The sequence below is a fragment of the Coregonus clupeaformis genome, chromosome 23 (assembly GCF_020615455.1).
Source record: "Coregonus clupeaformis isolate EN_2021a chromosome 23, ASM2061545v1, whole genome shotgun sequence".
NCBI lineage: Eukaryota > Metazoa > Chordata > Actinopteri > Salmoniformes > Salmonidae > Coregonus > Coregonus clupeaformis.
The window spans coordinates 37,897,039-37,913,860 of NC_059214.1; the positions used below are offsets into that span (position 1 = coordinate 37,897,039).

The 16,822-nt window shown below is 48.0% G+C and overlaps 1 protein-coding gene across 1 annotated transcript in view; it reads right to left on the minus strand.

The window, feature by feature from the left end:
• The window catches only part of cps1 (carbamoyl-phosphate synthase 1, mitochondrial), a 132,269-nt gene that overhangs the window by 17,785 nt on the left and 97,662 nt on the right, over nt 1-16,822 (minus strand). The window contains exon 33 of the mRNA XM_041844701.2: nt 13-87. Within this exon, the coding sequence (XP_041700635.1) occupies nt 13-87 (75 nt within the window). The remainder of the gene's footprint in view (nt 1-12; nt 88-16,822) is intronic.

Sequence of the window (16,822 nt, forward strand, 5' to 3'; positions counted from 1 at the left end):
CGCATCACCTACCTCTCCTGTGGAAGCCATCTCACAGCGCAGGACAGGGTCGGCATCACGGAGGCGAGGCCAGGAGAACATAGGAGCCTATCACAGAGAAGATACAGACAGACAGACCATTTTGGTATTTTAACCTGTCGAGCTCAGTGGTGACGTGTGCTCTGGGGTGAAGGTTCCTCCTAGGTGGAGACCTAGGCTCAGCTTCCCCTCCCCCAACCCTAATCTTAACCATTAGTGGGAGAAATGCTAAACTGACCCAAGATCAGTGCCTCGGGGCAACTTCACCCTACATTGTGGGTGGTAGGATGGAATGGATGGAAAGGTATCAAACTTGTTTAGTGTAACCTAAAGCAGAGGCATTACCGGAAAAAAAGCAGTGCAAACTTTTCTTCTGCAATCATATATGTTTTGGTGTGTTAAATCCTTATATCAGCATTATAATACCTTTTCCTGACACTGCAGATTCTAATGCTGTGAAAGGATGTCTACAGAAAGCTATTGATAAAAAGACTTGCGTGGGATTACCTGTGAGTAAGAAATGTATTGCTTTGGTTGGAAATTCAATCACACTTATTTGCTACACTCAACAACCGAGAGGAAATGGAGCATCAGGACTAGTGCTTCAAATCAAACAGGTTTTGTGACAAGGCTGCCATCTAGAGGTAGAAAATATCACAAACCCCCGGATCAACCATGTTTTACATGTCACGGGTGGGATCTGAACCTCGGTCTCCCGCTCGGGATGCCAACATCTTCACAACTTGGCCAAGAGGATATTCCCTCTTGGGCTGAGGATGACACTGATTTTGAAGTCAAAGGCAGGGCTACCTTATCACGAGAGCCTGACTGCAACTCACCTTACCAATACAAATATTTTAAATATTCACTCCTATCGGTCTTTGGTAGTGGGCAGAAAACAAAAACAACTCTCACGTGAGGCTCAACCAGTCTTGGTGTCATCGGATGGTTATTCAAAGTTACGGCTGCTCAGTCTTTGTAGTGACTGCATCAAAAAGAGAGCGAGGAAGAGAGACAGACAGAAAGAGAGAGAGAGAGAGATACAGAGAGAGAGAGAGAGAGAGAGAGAGAGAGAGAGAGAGAGAGAGAGAGAGAGAGAGAGAGAGAGAGAGAGAGAGAGAGAGAGAGAAAGCGAAAGTGAAAGAGGAAAGAGTAAGACCACACTGCACTGTCTCATCAGTCTGTTTGATATGGAGTGATGTTGACAGCCTGCTACCTGTGACTGAGTATACAGGAGGGAGAGAGAAGGGTTATGTCCCAAATGGCACCCTATTCCAGATATAGTGCACTACTTTTGACCAGAGCACTTTAGATTCTGTTCAAAAGTAGTCCACTATATAGGAAATAGGGTGCCATTTGGGTTGAGTCGAGGTGGCTTTTCTGACAGGACAGGAGACGGGGCAGCGGAGGGGAGGATGGCGCACACACACACACACACATTCTCCTGGACATTAAACACACTCAACTTTATGTTAGCATTAGCGCTATGTGTCGTGGTGCGGTGCTGTTGGACAAACACACACACCACACACACTCCTCCATCTCCCTGCATGATAGTCCACAGGGGATAATTCATACTTGAAGCAGGCTAGCTATCTAATCAGCCCTGAATATGCTGCGCTACGCTGTGCGTTTGCATGCTAATGTAGAGAAAGGGGGAATACCGAGGGGAACACACACAATCACTATCTGCTTATTGAAGCTTTGAGAGAAAGAGAGAGAGAGAGAGAGAGAGAGAAGGGGGGCGTAATAAGGTAATAATATACATGCATAGAAATATAATTAACACATTTGTTGTGTTATGAGGGTCTTTTTACCCTCGTTCTAGTAATTCAAATCCTCGGAAAAGACAGTGGTTGTCATGGAAACCACGGCTTCCTTCCTACCCCATCTTCTCCCACCCCGGCCCTGAGGGGTCAGCTGCATACGACAGAGCAGAGAATAATATCACAATAACAAAGTGGAACATCAACAATCCTATGCTATCGCACATACACACTCAATCTCAGTCTCCTGAACACAGAACCTTTTTCGATTTGTGCTTTGTGCTGTACAAGGTGTCAGATACACCTATGTGTATATATACACTGCTCAAAAAAATAAAGGGAACACTTAAACAACACAATGTAACTCCAAGTCAATCACACTTCTGTGAAATCAAACTGTCCACTTAGGAAGCAACACTGATTGACAATAAATTTCACATGCTGTTGTGCAAATGGAATAGACAACAGGTGGAAATTATAGGCAATTAGCAAGACACCCCCAATAAAGAAGTGGTTCTGCAGGTGGTGACCACAGACCACTTCTCAGTTCCTATGCTTCCTGGCTGATGCTTTGGTCACTTTTGAATGCTGGCGGTGCTTTCACTCTAGTGGTAGCATGAGACGGAGTCTACAACCCACACAAGTTGTTAGCCGTGGTACAAGCCCTAAAGGTGTGGAGGCATTGGCTTGAGGGGGCTCAACACCCTTTTCTCATTTTGACTGACCACCGTAACCTGGAATACATTCGGGCAGCTAGGAGACTGAATCCTCGCCAGGCTCGGTGGACTATGTTTCTAGCCCGGTTCGTGTTTAAGATCACTTACATCCCTGGGTCCCAGAACGGGAAGGCAGATGCCCTGTCTCGGCGGTATGACACGGAGGAGAGGTCCGTTGAGCCCACTCCCATACTACCTAAGTCTTATCTGGTTGCACCGGTGGTATGGGAGGTCGATACGGAGATCGAGCGGGCGTTACGCACCGACCCTAGCCCTCCACAGTGTCCGGTGGGTCGGACGTACGTCCCGCTCGAGGTCCGGGATCGACTCATTTATTGGGCTCACACGTCACCCTCCTCTGGGCATCCAGGTATTGGCCGGACAGTGCACTGCCTTAGCACAAAGTACTGGTGGCCAACGTTAGCCAGGGATGTGAGGATTTATGTCTCCTCCTACTCGGTGTGTGCCCAGTGTAAGGCGCCCAGACACTTGCCCAGGGGTAAGTTACAACCCCTGCCCGTTCCACAACGACCCTGGTCTCACCTCTCGGTGGATTTTGTTACAGACCTTCCCCCCTCCCAGGGGAATACCACCATCCTGGTCGTTGTGGATCGGTTCTCGAAGGCCTGTCGTCTCCTTCCCATGCCGGGTCTTCCTACTGCCCTACAGACCGCTGAGGCTCTATTTACCCACGTCTTCCGGCATTACGGGGTACCCGAGGATATAGTGTCTGATCGAGGCCCCCAGTTTACTTCCAGAGTCTGGAGAGCGTTTATGGAACGGTTGGGGGTTTCGGTGAGCCTTACCTCGGGTTACCACCCGGAGAGTAATGGGCAGGTCGAACGTGTCAACCAGGATGTGGGTAGGTTTCTGAGGTCGTATTGCCAGGGCCGGCCGGAGGAGTGGGCGAGATATGTTCCCTGGGCCGAGATGGCACAGAACTCTCTCCGCCACTCCTCCACTAAACTAACCCCTTTCCAGTGTGTGTTAGGGTACCAGCCGGTTCTGGCATCTTGGCATGAGAGCCAGATCGAGGCCCCTGCGGTGGATGAGTGGGTGCGGCGCTCGGAGGAGACGTGGAATGCTGCACACATCCATCTGCAGCGAGCCATCCTTCGACATAAGACGAGCGCCGATCTCCACCGCAGTGAGGGGCCAGTGTACGCACCTGGAGATCGAGTCTGGCTCTCGACCAGAAACCTGCCCCTCCGCCTGCCCTGCCGGAAGCTGGGTCGGCGGTTTGTGGGGCCTTTTAAAGTCCTGAGGAGATTGAACGAGGTGTGTTACAGGTTACAACTGCCCATTGATTACAAGAATATTAACCCCTTGTTCCATGTGTCTCTCCTCAGGCCGGTGGTAGCTGGTCCACTCCAGGACTATGAGATAGAAGAGACTCCTCCGCCCCCGTTGGACATCGAGGGGGCTCCGGCGTACACTGTTCGGTCCATCCTAGATTCGAGACGCCGGATGGGGGGTCTCCAATATCTCGTGGAGTGGGAGGGGTACGGCCCGGAAGAGCGGTGCTGGGTGCCGAGGAGGGACATCCTAGACCCGTCTCTTCTGACCGAGTTCCATCGTGGTCATCCCACGCGCCCTGCTCCGCGTCTTCCTGGTCGTCCCCGAGGCCGGGGTCGGCGCGCGGCTCCAAGGGGGGTACTGTCACGGTTTCGGCCGAGGCTGCTCCTTCTCCTTGTTCGGGCAGGCTTCGGCGGTCGTCGTCTCCGGAGTACTAGCTGCCACCGTTCTATGTTTGATTGGTTTTGTCTGTTTTGTTACACCTGTTCCTTGTTAGTGTTCATTATGCGTCCTATTTAGTTCTCTTGAGTTTGGGCAGGTGTTGTGTGTAATTGTTCGATGTCACGTGTTGTGTTAGTTCGTTGTTCTGTTCTCTCTATATAGTTTTGTTAGAGAGAGTCCCGCACTTTGTGCGCATTTATTTTGTACTTACCATTGTGCGTGGCCTGTTGCCGTGGTTGGCTTGTTCCTTGGACTTCACTAAAGACATCTGTTCGAACCTCTGTGTGTCCTGCGTGTGATTCTACGTTACCTCTACACTCAACCCTGACACCGTGGAGAACGTTCTGCTGCCTGCAACATCCTCCAGCGTGACCGGTTTGGTGGTGGGTCAGTCGTGGTGTGGGGTGGCATTTCTTTGGGGGGCCGCACAGCCCTCCATGTGCTCGCCAGAGGTAGCCTGACTGCCATTAGGTACCGAGATGAGATCCTCAGACCCCTTGTGAGACCATATGCTGGTGCCATATGCTGGCCCTGGGTTCCTCCTAATGCAAGACAATGCTAGACCTCATGTGGCTGGAGTGTGTCAGCAGTTCCTGCAAGAGGAAGGCATTGATGCTATGGACTGGCCCGCCCGTTCCCCAGACCTGAATCCAATTGAGCACATCTGGGACATCATGTCTCGCTCCATCCACCAACGCCACGTTGCACCACAGACTGTCCAGGAGTTGGCAGATGCTTTAGTCCAGGTCTGGGAGGAGATCCCTCAGGAGACCATCCGCCACCTCATCAGGAGCATGCCCAGGCGTTGTAGGGAGGTCATACAGGCACGTGGAGGCCACACACACTACTGAGCCTCATTTTGACTTGTTTTAAGGACATTACATCAAAGTTGGATCAGCCTGTAGTGTGATTTTCCACTTTAATTTTGAGGGTGACTCCAAATCCAGACCTCCATGGGTTGATACAGTGGGGGAAAAAAGTATTTAGTCAGCCACCAATTGTGCATGTTCTCCCACTTAAAAAGATGAGAGAGGCCTGTAATTTTCATCATAGGTACACGTCAACTATGACAGACAAATTTAGAAGAAAAATCCAGAAAATCACATTGTAGGATTTTTAATGAATTTATTTGCAAATTATGGTGGAAAATAAGTATTTGGTCACCTACCAACAAGCAAGATTTCTGGCTCTCACAGACCTGTAACTTCTTCTTTAAGAGGCTCCTCTGTCCTCCACTCGTTACCTGTATTAATGGCACCTGTATGAACTTGTTATCAGTATAAAAGACACCTGTCCACAACCTCAAACAGTCACACTCCAAACTCCACTATGGCCAAGACCAAAGAGCTGTCAAAGGACACCAGAAACAAAATTGTAGACCTGCACCAGGCTGGGAAGACTGCATCTGCAATAGGTAAGCAGCTTGGTTTGAATAAATCAATTGTGGGAGCAATTATTAGGAAATGGAAGACATACAAGACCACTGATAATCTCCCTCGATCTGGGGCTCCACGCAAGATCTCACCCCGTGGGGTCAAAATGATCACAAGAACGGTGAGCAAAAATCCCAGAACCACACGGGGGGACCTAGTGAATGACCTGCAGAGAGCTGGGACCAAAGTAACAAAGCCTACCATCAGTAACACACTACGCCGCCAGGGACTCAAATCCTGCAGTGCCAGACGTGTCCCCCTGCTTAAGCCAGTACATGTCCAGGCCCGTCTGAAGTTTGCTAGAGTGCATTTGGATGATCCAGAAGAGGATTGGGAGAATGTCATATTTCATATGGTCAGATGAAACCAAAATAGAACTTGTCGTGTTTGGAGGACAAAGAATGCTGAGTTGCATCCAAAGAACACCATACCTACTGTGAAGCATGGGGGTGGAAACATCATGCTTTGGGGCTGTTTTTCTGCAAAGGGACCAGGACGACTGATCCGTGTAAAGGAAAGAATGAATGGGGCCATGTATCATGTGATTTTGAGTGAAAACCTCCTTCCATCAGCAAGGGCATTGAAGATTAAACGTGGCTGGGTCTTTCAGCATGACAATGATCCCAAACACACCGCCCGGGCAACGAAGGAGTGGCTTCGTAAGAAGCATTTCAAGGTCCTGGAGTGGCCTAGCCAGTCTCCAGATCTCAACCCCATAGAAAATCTTTGGAGGGAGTTGAAAGTCCGTGTTGCCCAGCGACAGCCCCAAAACATCACTGCTCTAGAGGAGATCTGCATGGAGGAATGGGCCAAAATACCAGCAACAGTGTGTGAAAACCTTGTGAAGACTTACAGAAAACGTTTGACCTGTGTCATTGCCAACAGAGGGTATATAACAAAGTATTGAGAAACTTTTGTTATTGACCAAATACTTATTTTCCACCATAATTTGCAAATAAATTCATAAAAAATCCTACAATGTGATTTTCTGGATTTTTTTCCCTCATTTTGTCTGTCATAGTTGACGTGTACCTATGATGAAAATTACAGGCCTCTCTCATCTTTTTAAGTGGGAGAAGTTGCACAATTGGTGGCTGACTAAATACTTTTTTTCCCCACTGTACATTTGATTTCCATTGATACTTTTTGTGTGATTTTGTTGTCAGCACATTCAACTATGTAAAGAAAAAAGTATTTAATAAGATTATTTCATTCATTCAGATCTAGGATGTGTTGTTTAAGTGTTCCCTTTATTTTTTTGAGCAGTATATATATATATATATATATATATATATATATATATATATATATATATATACACACACACACTACCAGTCAAAAGTTTGGACACACCTACTCATTAAAGGATTTTTCTTTATTTTTTACATTGTAGAATAATAGTGAAGACATCAAAACTATGAAATAACACATATGGAATCATGTAATAACCAAAAAAGTGTTAAACAAATCAAAATATATTTGCCACCCTTTGTCTTGATGACAGCTTTGCACACTCTTGGCATTCTCTCAACCAGCTTCATGAGGTAGTCACCTGGAATGCATTTCAATTAACAGGTGTACCTTATTAAAAATTCATTTGTGGAATTTATTTCCTTCTCAATGAGTTTGAGCAAATCAGTTGTGTTGTGACAAGGTGGGGCCCAAATAAATGCTTCACAGAGTTCAAGTCACAGACACATCTCAACATCAACTGTTCAGAGGGGACTGTGTGAATCAGGCCTTCATGGTCGAATTGCTGCAAAGAAACCACTACTAAAAGGACACCAATAAGAAGAAGAGACCTGCTTGGGCCAAGAAACACGAGCAATGGACAGTAGACCGGTGGAAATGTGTGTAGTTCCCACCGTAAAGCTTGGAGGAGGAGTTGTTATAGTGTGGGGGTGCTTTGCTGGTGACACTGTCTGTGATTTATTTAGAATTAAAGGCACACTTAACCAGCATGGCTACCACAGCATTCTGCAGCGATACGCCATCCCGATATGCCGTCCCATCTGGTTTGGGCTTAGTGGGACTATCATTTGTTTTTTAACAGGACAATGACCCAACACACCTCCAGGCTGTGTAAGTGCTATTTTACCAAGAAGAAGAGTGATGGAGTGCTGCATCAGATGACCTGGCCTCCACAATCCCCCTACGTTAACCAAATTGAGATGGTTTGGGATGAGTCAGACAGCAGAGTGAAGGAAAAGCAGCCAACAAGTGCTCAGCATATGTGGGAACTCCTTCAAGACTGTTGGAAAAGCATTCCAGGTGAAGCTGGTTGAGAGAATGTTAAGAGTGTGCAAAGCTGTCATCAAGACAAAGGGTGGCTATTTGAAGAATCTAAAATATAAAGTATATTTTGATTTGTTTAACACTTTTTTGGTTACTACATGATTCCATATGTGTTATTTAATAGTTTTGATGTATTCCCTTTATTCTGTAGAAAATAGTAAAAATAAAGAAAAGCCCTTGAATGAGTAGATGTGTCCAAACGTATCTATATATATATATATATATATACACACATACATACATACATACACACACTACCTTTCAAAAGTTTGGGGTCTGTTATGTGGGCAGCTTGTCTCTCCCTTTTCTGTTTCCCTTCCTCCTTGTTTTGTCCCCTCTTTGTCTGTTGTATCTGTATGTGTGTTTGTCCCCTTTATGTGGGTGTGTCTGGAGTGGATCAGGGGGCGTGCTCAGGATCTGCCTCTCCTGTGCAGCTGCGGGTTGTTTCCAGTGATTCCTGCCTACGCAGCTGCATCCTATTCTCTCATCAACCTGCACTACTAATTCCTGGGCATGGCTCTCCACCGGCGCCAGATCGTTGTTCTTACTAGAGCGGTAACTTGGCTCACCAGTAAAGTTATATTATCTTAGTCTTCAGCCTGGCTTTTTACTCTCCTTAACCTGTCGTTTGTTTTGTCTTCAGTTCAGACATACCTCCCTGCCTGCCTGCCTCAGCCTCTCCTTCCTCCGGAGCCGACTAGCCCACTCTGTTCCTTTTCTTCAGTTGTTTTTTGGACTAAGACAAATTGAACTTTTATTAAAATAATTTTTGTTTCCTCCACTCCCTTAGTCGTGTTTGTTTCTCTGAGTGCTGGGTTGAACCATAGCGTAACAGAACGATCTGGCCATGGACCCAACAGAGAAACAGCACGGGGCAAATGAAGACAGCTTCCAACAAGCTATCCAGGCTCAGGGAACGTTGCTAGGACAGCATGACCAATTGATTCGGACTCTTGTGGAAGATAATCATCAACTGCTGAACCAGGTGACTCAGTTAACTACACAAGTCTCTAAATTGTCTGTTATCAGTTCTACATCTCTCTCTGACCCCCAGTTTGATGCACCCCAAGTTGTTTCCTCTGACATTATGCAGGCTTCGTTCCGTCGGGAACCCCCTGTCACGTCGCCTGAACCGTTCAATGGAGAATTGGACAAGTGCCGGGGATTTTTGCTTCAGTGTGACTTGATTTTTCGGCAGAGACCACTGTCGTTTTCTACTGATTCCTCTAAGGTACATTATGTTCTGGGGCTGTTAAGAGGGAGAGCTCTGGTTTGGGCTGAGGCTGTGTGCTCAGATCAAACTTTGACTGGATTGACTTTTGCTGATTTTTCTGCTAAATTGAAGACTGTTTTTGACCATCCTGACCATGTGGGTAATTCCTCCAAGATACTTTTTAATTTGAGGCAGGGTTCTAACAGTGTGGCAGAGTACTCTATTGAGTTCTGGACGTTGGCAGCGGACTCCAAGTGGAACAATGTGGCACTTCAAGGAGCATTTCTAAACGGTTTGAATGAAGCCATTAAGGATGAACTGGCTGCTCGTGATGAGCCACATGATTTACATTCTCTCGTTTCCCTGTCCATTAAGCTAGACAACCGGTTGCGGGAGAGGCGTCGGGAGAGAGGCGGTCGGCCACATCTAGGAGGACGAGTTCCCCAGCCTTCAACCACTCGAGTCTCGCCTCCCGGAGCCGGCAGCTTCTTGTTCCTGATCCCATCCCGAGCACAGAGGAGGAACCAATGCAAGTGGGTCGAGCTCAACTACCTCCAGCAGAGCGGCAACGGCGCCTCCAGGCAGGTGAGTGCCTGTACTGTGGAGACGCCACACACATTCTGGCTACATGCCCTAAGCGACCCAAAAGACAAGGCTCGCTCGTAACGGTGGGTCTACTTGCGAGCCCAGAGTTAGATCCGGAACCCGTCATTCCCCGATTACAAGTACCTGTAACCTTACGTTTCCAGAGTCATTCCCTGCCACTCTCAGCTCTCTAGACTCAGGTGCAGAAGACAACTTTATTAGCCACCAGTTCGTTACACAAGCTCGTATCCCCATGGAGCCACTACCTACCCCCATTCGGGTCACAGCCCTTGATGGGCGCCTCCTTGCGGAGATAACTCATCAAACCTCCCCCCGTTTCCCTAGTGATTTCTGGCAATCATTGTGAAAGCATTCAGTTAAGAGTTATGTCTGGCTCAGCTACCTCCCCTAATCCTTGGCTTCCCCTGGTTGGCTCTTCACAACCCACAAATTGATTGGACACGTCACACCATTCTCAGTTGGAGCACTAACTGCCATTCAGAGTGCCTTAGATCAGCGGTTCCCCCCACTAAGTGTAACCCAACTCATCCCTCAGCTCCTCTCGATCTGTCATCTGTCCCCAAAGAATACCATGACTTAGCGGAGGTTTTCAGTAAGGACAAGGCTCTGTCTCTACCACCACATAGGCCTTATGATTGCCCTATTGAACTGCTTCCTGGTGCTCCCTTGCCCTCTAGTCGCTTATACAATCTGTCCCGACCGGAAAGAGAGGCAATGGAGCAGTATATTGGGATTCTCTGGCCTCGGGCATAATCCGTCCTCGTCGTCTCCTTTGGGTGCAGGGTTCTTTTTCGTGGAAAAGAAAGACAAGTCGTTACGCCCCTGTATCGATTTCAGGGGTTTAAACAACATAACTGTTAAAAACAAGTATCCCCTTCCACTCATCAACTCAGCTTTTGAACCTCTGCATGGCGCCACAGTTTTTTCCAAGCTCGACCTCAGGAACGCTTATCACCTTGTCCGAATCCGAAAGGGAGATGAGTGGAAAACCGCTTTCAACACTCCACTGGGACATTTTGAGTATTTGGTCATGCCCTTTGGGCTCTCAAACGCCCCTGCTGTTTTCCAAGCCATGGTGAACGATGTTCTTAGGGATTTTTTGAACCGTTTTGTCTTTGTATACCTGGATGATATTCTTGTTTTTTCCAAGTCACCCGAGGAGCATGAGTCACACGTCCGTCAAGTCCTTCAACGGCTCTTGGAGAACAAGCTGTACGTCAAAGCAGAAAAGTGTGAGTTCCACAAACAGTCTACATCGTTCCTTGGTTTCATAATTGAGAGCGGGCAGGTGAAGGCGGACCCCGAGAAGATCCGGGCAGTGATGGAATGGCCCACACCCACCACCCGTAAGCAACTTCAACGATTTTTGGGCTTTGCTAACTTCTACCGTAGATTCATTAAGGGTTTTAGTAAAGTGGTGGCACCCCCTTACTAGACTCACATCCCCCAAAAAGTCCCTTTTCTGTGGTCCCCTGAGGCGGAGCAGGCGGTAGGGGGTTTTGAAGGAACTGTTTTCCACCTCCCCGTGTTGATACACCCCAATACCTCTCTGCAGTTTGTTGTGGAGGTGGACGCGTCGGACTCAGGTGTGAGAGCAGTCCTCTCCCAGCGCTCCCCCACTGACCAAAAGCTTCACCCCTGTGCTTTTTTCTCCAAGAAATTGTCACCCACAGAACGGAATTACAACGTTGGAAACCGGGAACTGCTGGCGGTCAAGCTAGCACTGGAAGAATGGCGGCACTGGCTGGATGGAGCTGAACTGCCGTTTGTGGTCTGGACAGACCACAAAAACTTGGCTTACATCCAAGCCACTAAGAGACTCAACTCACGCCAAGCCAGGTGGGCCCTGTTTTTTAGTAGATTTAACTTTATTCTTACATACAGACCGGGGTCAAGAAATGTTAAACCAGATGCTTTGTCCCGCCAGTTTGCTGACCCTTCGGAGACCAGCGAGCCTGAGGCAGTCCTGCCTTCCTCATGCGTCGTGGCGGCAGTACAGTGGGAGATCGAGTCTCTTGTGAAGACTGCACTTGCCACGGACCCGGGACCGGGTGATGGACCTCCCAACCTACTCTTTGTTCCCGAGACGGTCCGGTCTCAGGTGTTGCAGTGGATTCACACCTCCCGTTTTGCTGGTCACCCTGGGATGAGACGCACGTTGACGCTGCTTAGGAGACATTTTTGGTGGCCTTCAATGGAAACTGACGTTCGGGCTTTTGTGGCAGCCTGTTCAACCTGTGCTCGGGCAAAGCCTCCCATCAGTCCCCTTCGGGGCTGCTACCCCTCCCAGTTCCCAGCCGTCCCTGGTCCCACATTGCCATGGATTTTGTCACCGGCCTACCCAAGTCTGAAGGTAATGATACTATACTTACCATTGTGGAGAGATTCTCTAAATCTGTCCACTATATAGCATTACCAAAATTACCGTCTGCCAGTGAGACAGCGGACCTCCTAGTCCAACATGTATTCCGTCCCCATGGAATACCTGTGGACATCGTATCTGATAGAGGCCCACAGTTTACTTCCCGTGTTTGGAAGGTTTTCTGTTCTGCTTTGGGTGCTTCCGTTAGTCTGTCCTCAGGGTTTCATCCCCAGACCAACGGTCAAACAGAAAGAGCCAATCAAAACCTCGAAGCAACCCTTCGTTGTGTGGCTGCTCAACATCCATCATCCTGGGCCAAACATCTGCCTTGGATAGAGTACGCCCACAACTCCCTCACCACCTCTGCCACCGGTCTTTCACCCTTCGAGGTTACCATGGGTTATCAACCCCCTCTGTTTCCTGCTCAGGAGAAGGAATTGGCTGTTCCTTCGGTTCAGGAGAACCTCCGCCGCTGCCAGAGAGTGTGGAGCGACGCTCGGGAAGCATTGCTTCGGACCACCGACGGGAACAAGACGACAGCGGATAGGAGCAGGACTCCCGCACCTGTGTTTCATCCTGGTCAAGAGGTTTGGCTGTCATCAAAGAACGTACCTCTTCGTACCAAATCACGCAAGCTGTCTCCTCGGTACCTGGGTCCGTTTGTGGTGGAGTCCATCATTAACCCCGCTGCGGTTCGTTTGAAGTTGCCTTCAGCCATGAAGATACACCCTACTTTCCACGTCTCCCAACTGAAACCTGTGTCCTCCAGCCTTTTGTGTCCTCGGCTGATCCACCTCCACCTGTTCGCCTCATTGATGACCATCCGGCCTACACCGTCAGTAGGCTCCTGGACTCTCGGAGGCGGGGTAGGGGTCTCCAATACCTAGTCGATTGGGAAGGTTATGGACCAGAGGAGAGGTCTTGGGTCCCTAAGCGTTTTGTGTTGGATCCTCAGCTGATCACGGACTTCCATCACGACAACCCTGACAGGCCTGGTGGGTCGCCAGGTGGCGACCATTGAGGGGGGGGTACTGTTATGTGGGCAGCTTGTCTCTCCCTTTTCTGTTTCCCTTCCTCCTTGTTTTGTCCCCTCTTTGTCTGTTGTATCTGTATGTGTGCTTGTCCCCTTTATGTGGGTGTGTCTGGAGTGGATCAGGGGGCGTGCTCAGGATCTGCCTCTCCTGTGCAGCTGCAGGTTGTTTCCAGTGATTCCTGCCTACGCAGCTGCATCCTATTCTCTCATCAACCTGCACTACTAATTCCTGGGCATGGCTCTCCACCGGCGCCAGATCGTTGTTCTTACTAGAGCGGTAACTTGGCTCACCAGTAAAGTTATATTATCTTAGTCTTCAGCCTGGCTTTTTACTCTCCTTAACCTGTCGTTTGTTTTGTCTTCAGTTCAGACATACCTCCCTGCCTGCCTGCCTTTGTGCCTGCCTGCCTGCCTCAGCCTCTCCTTCCTCCGGAGCCGACTAGCCCACTCTGTTCCTTTTCTTCAGTTGTTTTTTGGACTAAGACAAATTGAACTTTTATTAAAAGAATTTTTGTTTCCTCCACTCCCTTAGTCGTGTTTGTTTCTCTGAGTGCTGGGTTGAACCATAGCGTAACAGGGTCACTTAGAAATGTCCTTGTTTTCCATGAAAACATACATGAAATGAGTTTGAATAGGAAATACAGCTAAATTAATAGGAAATGTAGTCATTGACAAGGCTAGAAATAATGATTTTTAATTGAAATAATAATTGTGCCTTGCAGACTTTTGGCATTCTAGTTGTCAATTTGTTGAGGTAATCTGAAGAGATGTCACCCCATGCTTCCTGAAGCACCTCCCACAAGTTGGATTGGCTTGATGGGCACTTCTTATGTACCATATGGTCAAGCTGTTCCCACAACAGCTCAATAGGGTTGAGATCCGGTGACTGTGCTGGCCACTCCATTATAGACAGAATACCAGCTGACTGCTTCTACCCTAAATAGTTCTTGCATAGTTTGGAGCTGTGCTTTGGGTCATTGTCCTGTTGTAGGAGGAAATTGGCTCCAATCAAGCGCCGTCCACAGGGTATGGCATGGCGTTGCAAAATGGAGTGATAGCCTTCCTTCTTCAAGATCCCTTTTACCCTGTACAAATCTCCCACTTTGCCACCACCAAAGCACCCCCAGACCATCACATTGCCTCCACCATGCTTGACAGGTGGCATCAAGCACTCCTCCAGCATATTTTCATTTGGTCTGCGTCTCACAAATGTTCTTCTTTGAGATCCGAACACCTCAAACTTCGATTCGTCTGTCCATAACACTTTTTTCCAATCTTCCTCTGTCCAGTGTCTGTGTTCTGTTGCCCATCTTAATATTTTCTTTTTATTGGCCAGTCTGAGTTATGGCTTTTTCTTTGCCTAGAAGGTCAGCATCCCGGAGTCGCCTCTTCACTGTTGACGTTGAGTCTGGTGTTTTGCGGGTACTATTTAATGAAGCTGCCAGTTGAGGACCTGTAAGGCGTCTGTTTCTCAAACTAGACACTCTAATGTATTTGTCCTCTTGCTCAGTTGTGCACCGGGGCCTCCCACTCCTCTTTCTATTCTGGTTAGAGCCAGTTTGCGCTGTTCTGAGAAGGGAGTAGTACACAGCGTTGTGCGAGATCTTCAGTTTCTTGGCAATTTCTCGCATGGAATAGCCTTCATTTCTCAGAACAAGAATAGACTGACGACTTTCAGAAGAAAGTTATTTGTTTCTAGCCATTTTGAGCCTGTAATCGAACCCAGGATTGCTAATGCTCCAGATACTCAACTAGTCTCAAGGCCAGTTTTATTACTTCTTTAATCAGCACCAGTTTTCAGCTGTGCTAACATAATTGCAAAAGGGTTTTCTAATAATCAATTAGCCTTTTAAAATGATAAACTTGGATTAGCAAACACAACGTGCCATTGAAACACAGGACTGATGGTTGCTGATAATGGGCCTCTGTACGCCTATGTAGATATTCCATAAAAAATCAGCCGTTTCCAGCTACAATTGCCATTTACAACATTAACAATGTCTACACTGTATTTCTGATCAATTTGATGTTATTTTAATGGACAAAAAAATTGCTTTTCTTTCGAAAACAAGGACATTTCTAAGTGACCCCAAACTTTTGAACGGTAGTGTATATATACACACCTCCTGAAGAGTGAACAGAGTTGTAGGTAACGATTAGGGGCATCTCCTTCACTCAGAAACACTACCTTGCTCTCTGTACTCTGGAAGCTCTCAGCCGGCATGTATTAGTTATTCTACGTCCCAAATGGCACCTTATCCCATGAATACATATAGTTCACCAATGTTGACAAAAGCCTATAGTGGGTAATGCACTCTATAGGGAAAAGGCTGCCATTTGAGACGGGTCCTAGGCCTTCATTCAGTTGTTACAGTATTTTTGTGAAGTGTGGAATAGAAGCTAAACAATTGCACAAGGGGGACTTGTTAGGCTGAAGAAAATCCCAGCTTCTAAATTCTAACATGTTCCTGGAGCTTAAGAGAAGAGAGAATGGAGGGGAAAGAGGGAGGAGAGGAGGGGATGATGGGCGAGGAAGATGAGAGGATGGGATGAAGGGAAGGGAAGGAGGAGAGGATGGGATTAAGGGAGGGAGAGGAGGAGAGGATGGGATTAAGGGAGGGAGAGGAGGAGAGGATGGGATTAAGGGAGGGAGAGGAGAAAACTTCTAAAACAGACTTGCTGATCTCTCAGGACAAAGGGTGAGTTTTGAAGCTGTTGCTTGTCTATATTAGCAGAGAAGCTGAGAGAAGAGGGAGATCGTCTTGGACGGGAGATTAGACAGAGGGAGAAGACTGCGTAATTTATTAATGCATTTCAATGTGTTAGCGTCTCTGTCTGCCGTCGAGACGGGAGCATATGTTAACAGGCACACCGTTTAGCTAGCTTGCCTGTCTGTGTGTCTGCCTGGTGAGGGTTGGTGTGTGTATGAGGTTGAGAGGATGTTGTGGAGAGACAGGATGCCTCAAATTGACCCAAATGCAAATATATTCAACTTTTTCCCAAACACAAAGTGGCTAAACTCTGGTGCCCAAACACTAGGCATGCCCTGGAGCTGTTGTCAGAGGATAGACTAGGGTCCCCCAGCCACAACATAATTTAGACCGGCACAAGTTACCTGAAGTTCCAGCTGGAAAGGGTGTCCACAGCACTCAATGGAGTGATTGAAAAAGCTTCTTCCACTTTCCCCAACGCACAAGTAGTTATCTCCACCTTTCTACCACGAAAACAATTTCACCCTGCCACCATCCAGAGGGTGAATGCAAGCATTTTGCGAGACTGTGCCTCAAAACCGAATGTCTACCTGGCCAACCACTCCACCCTGGACTTGAACAGCCTTTATGACCAGGTCCACCTCTACAAAGCAGCAATCCCAACTTTTGCCAGGACCCTGAAGGGCGTCACCCTCAACCGTAGCCCCAGCACCTCACACAGGAGCAACAGAGCAACGGACACCCCGCCTAGACCAACGAGACACCCTCCCAGACCTGCAAGACCCCCTCCTGAAGGACCTGCACCTAGAGAACCCACGCCAAGAGGACCTACACCCAGACCACAGCATCACCAGCCACACCCCAACTAGCTAAGAACACCCCAAGCAAAGCCTGGCCACACCCTATATAGGACCCCATATCAGACCAATGCC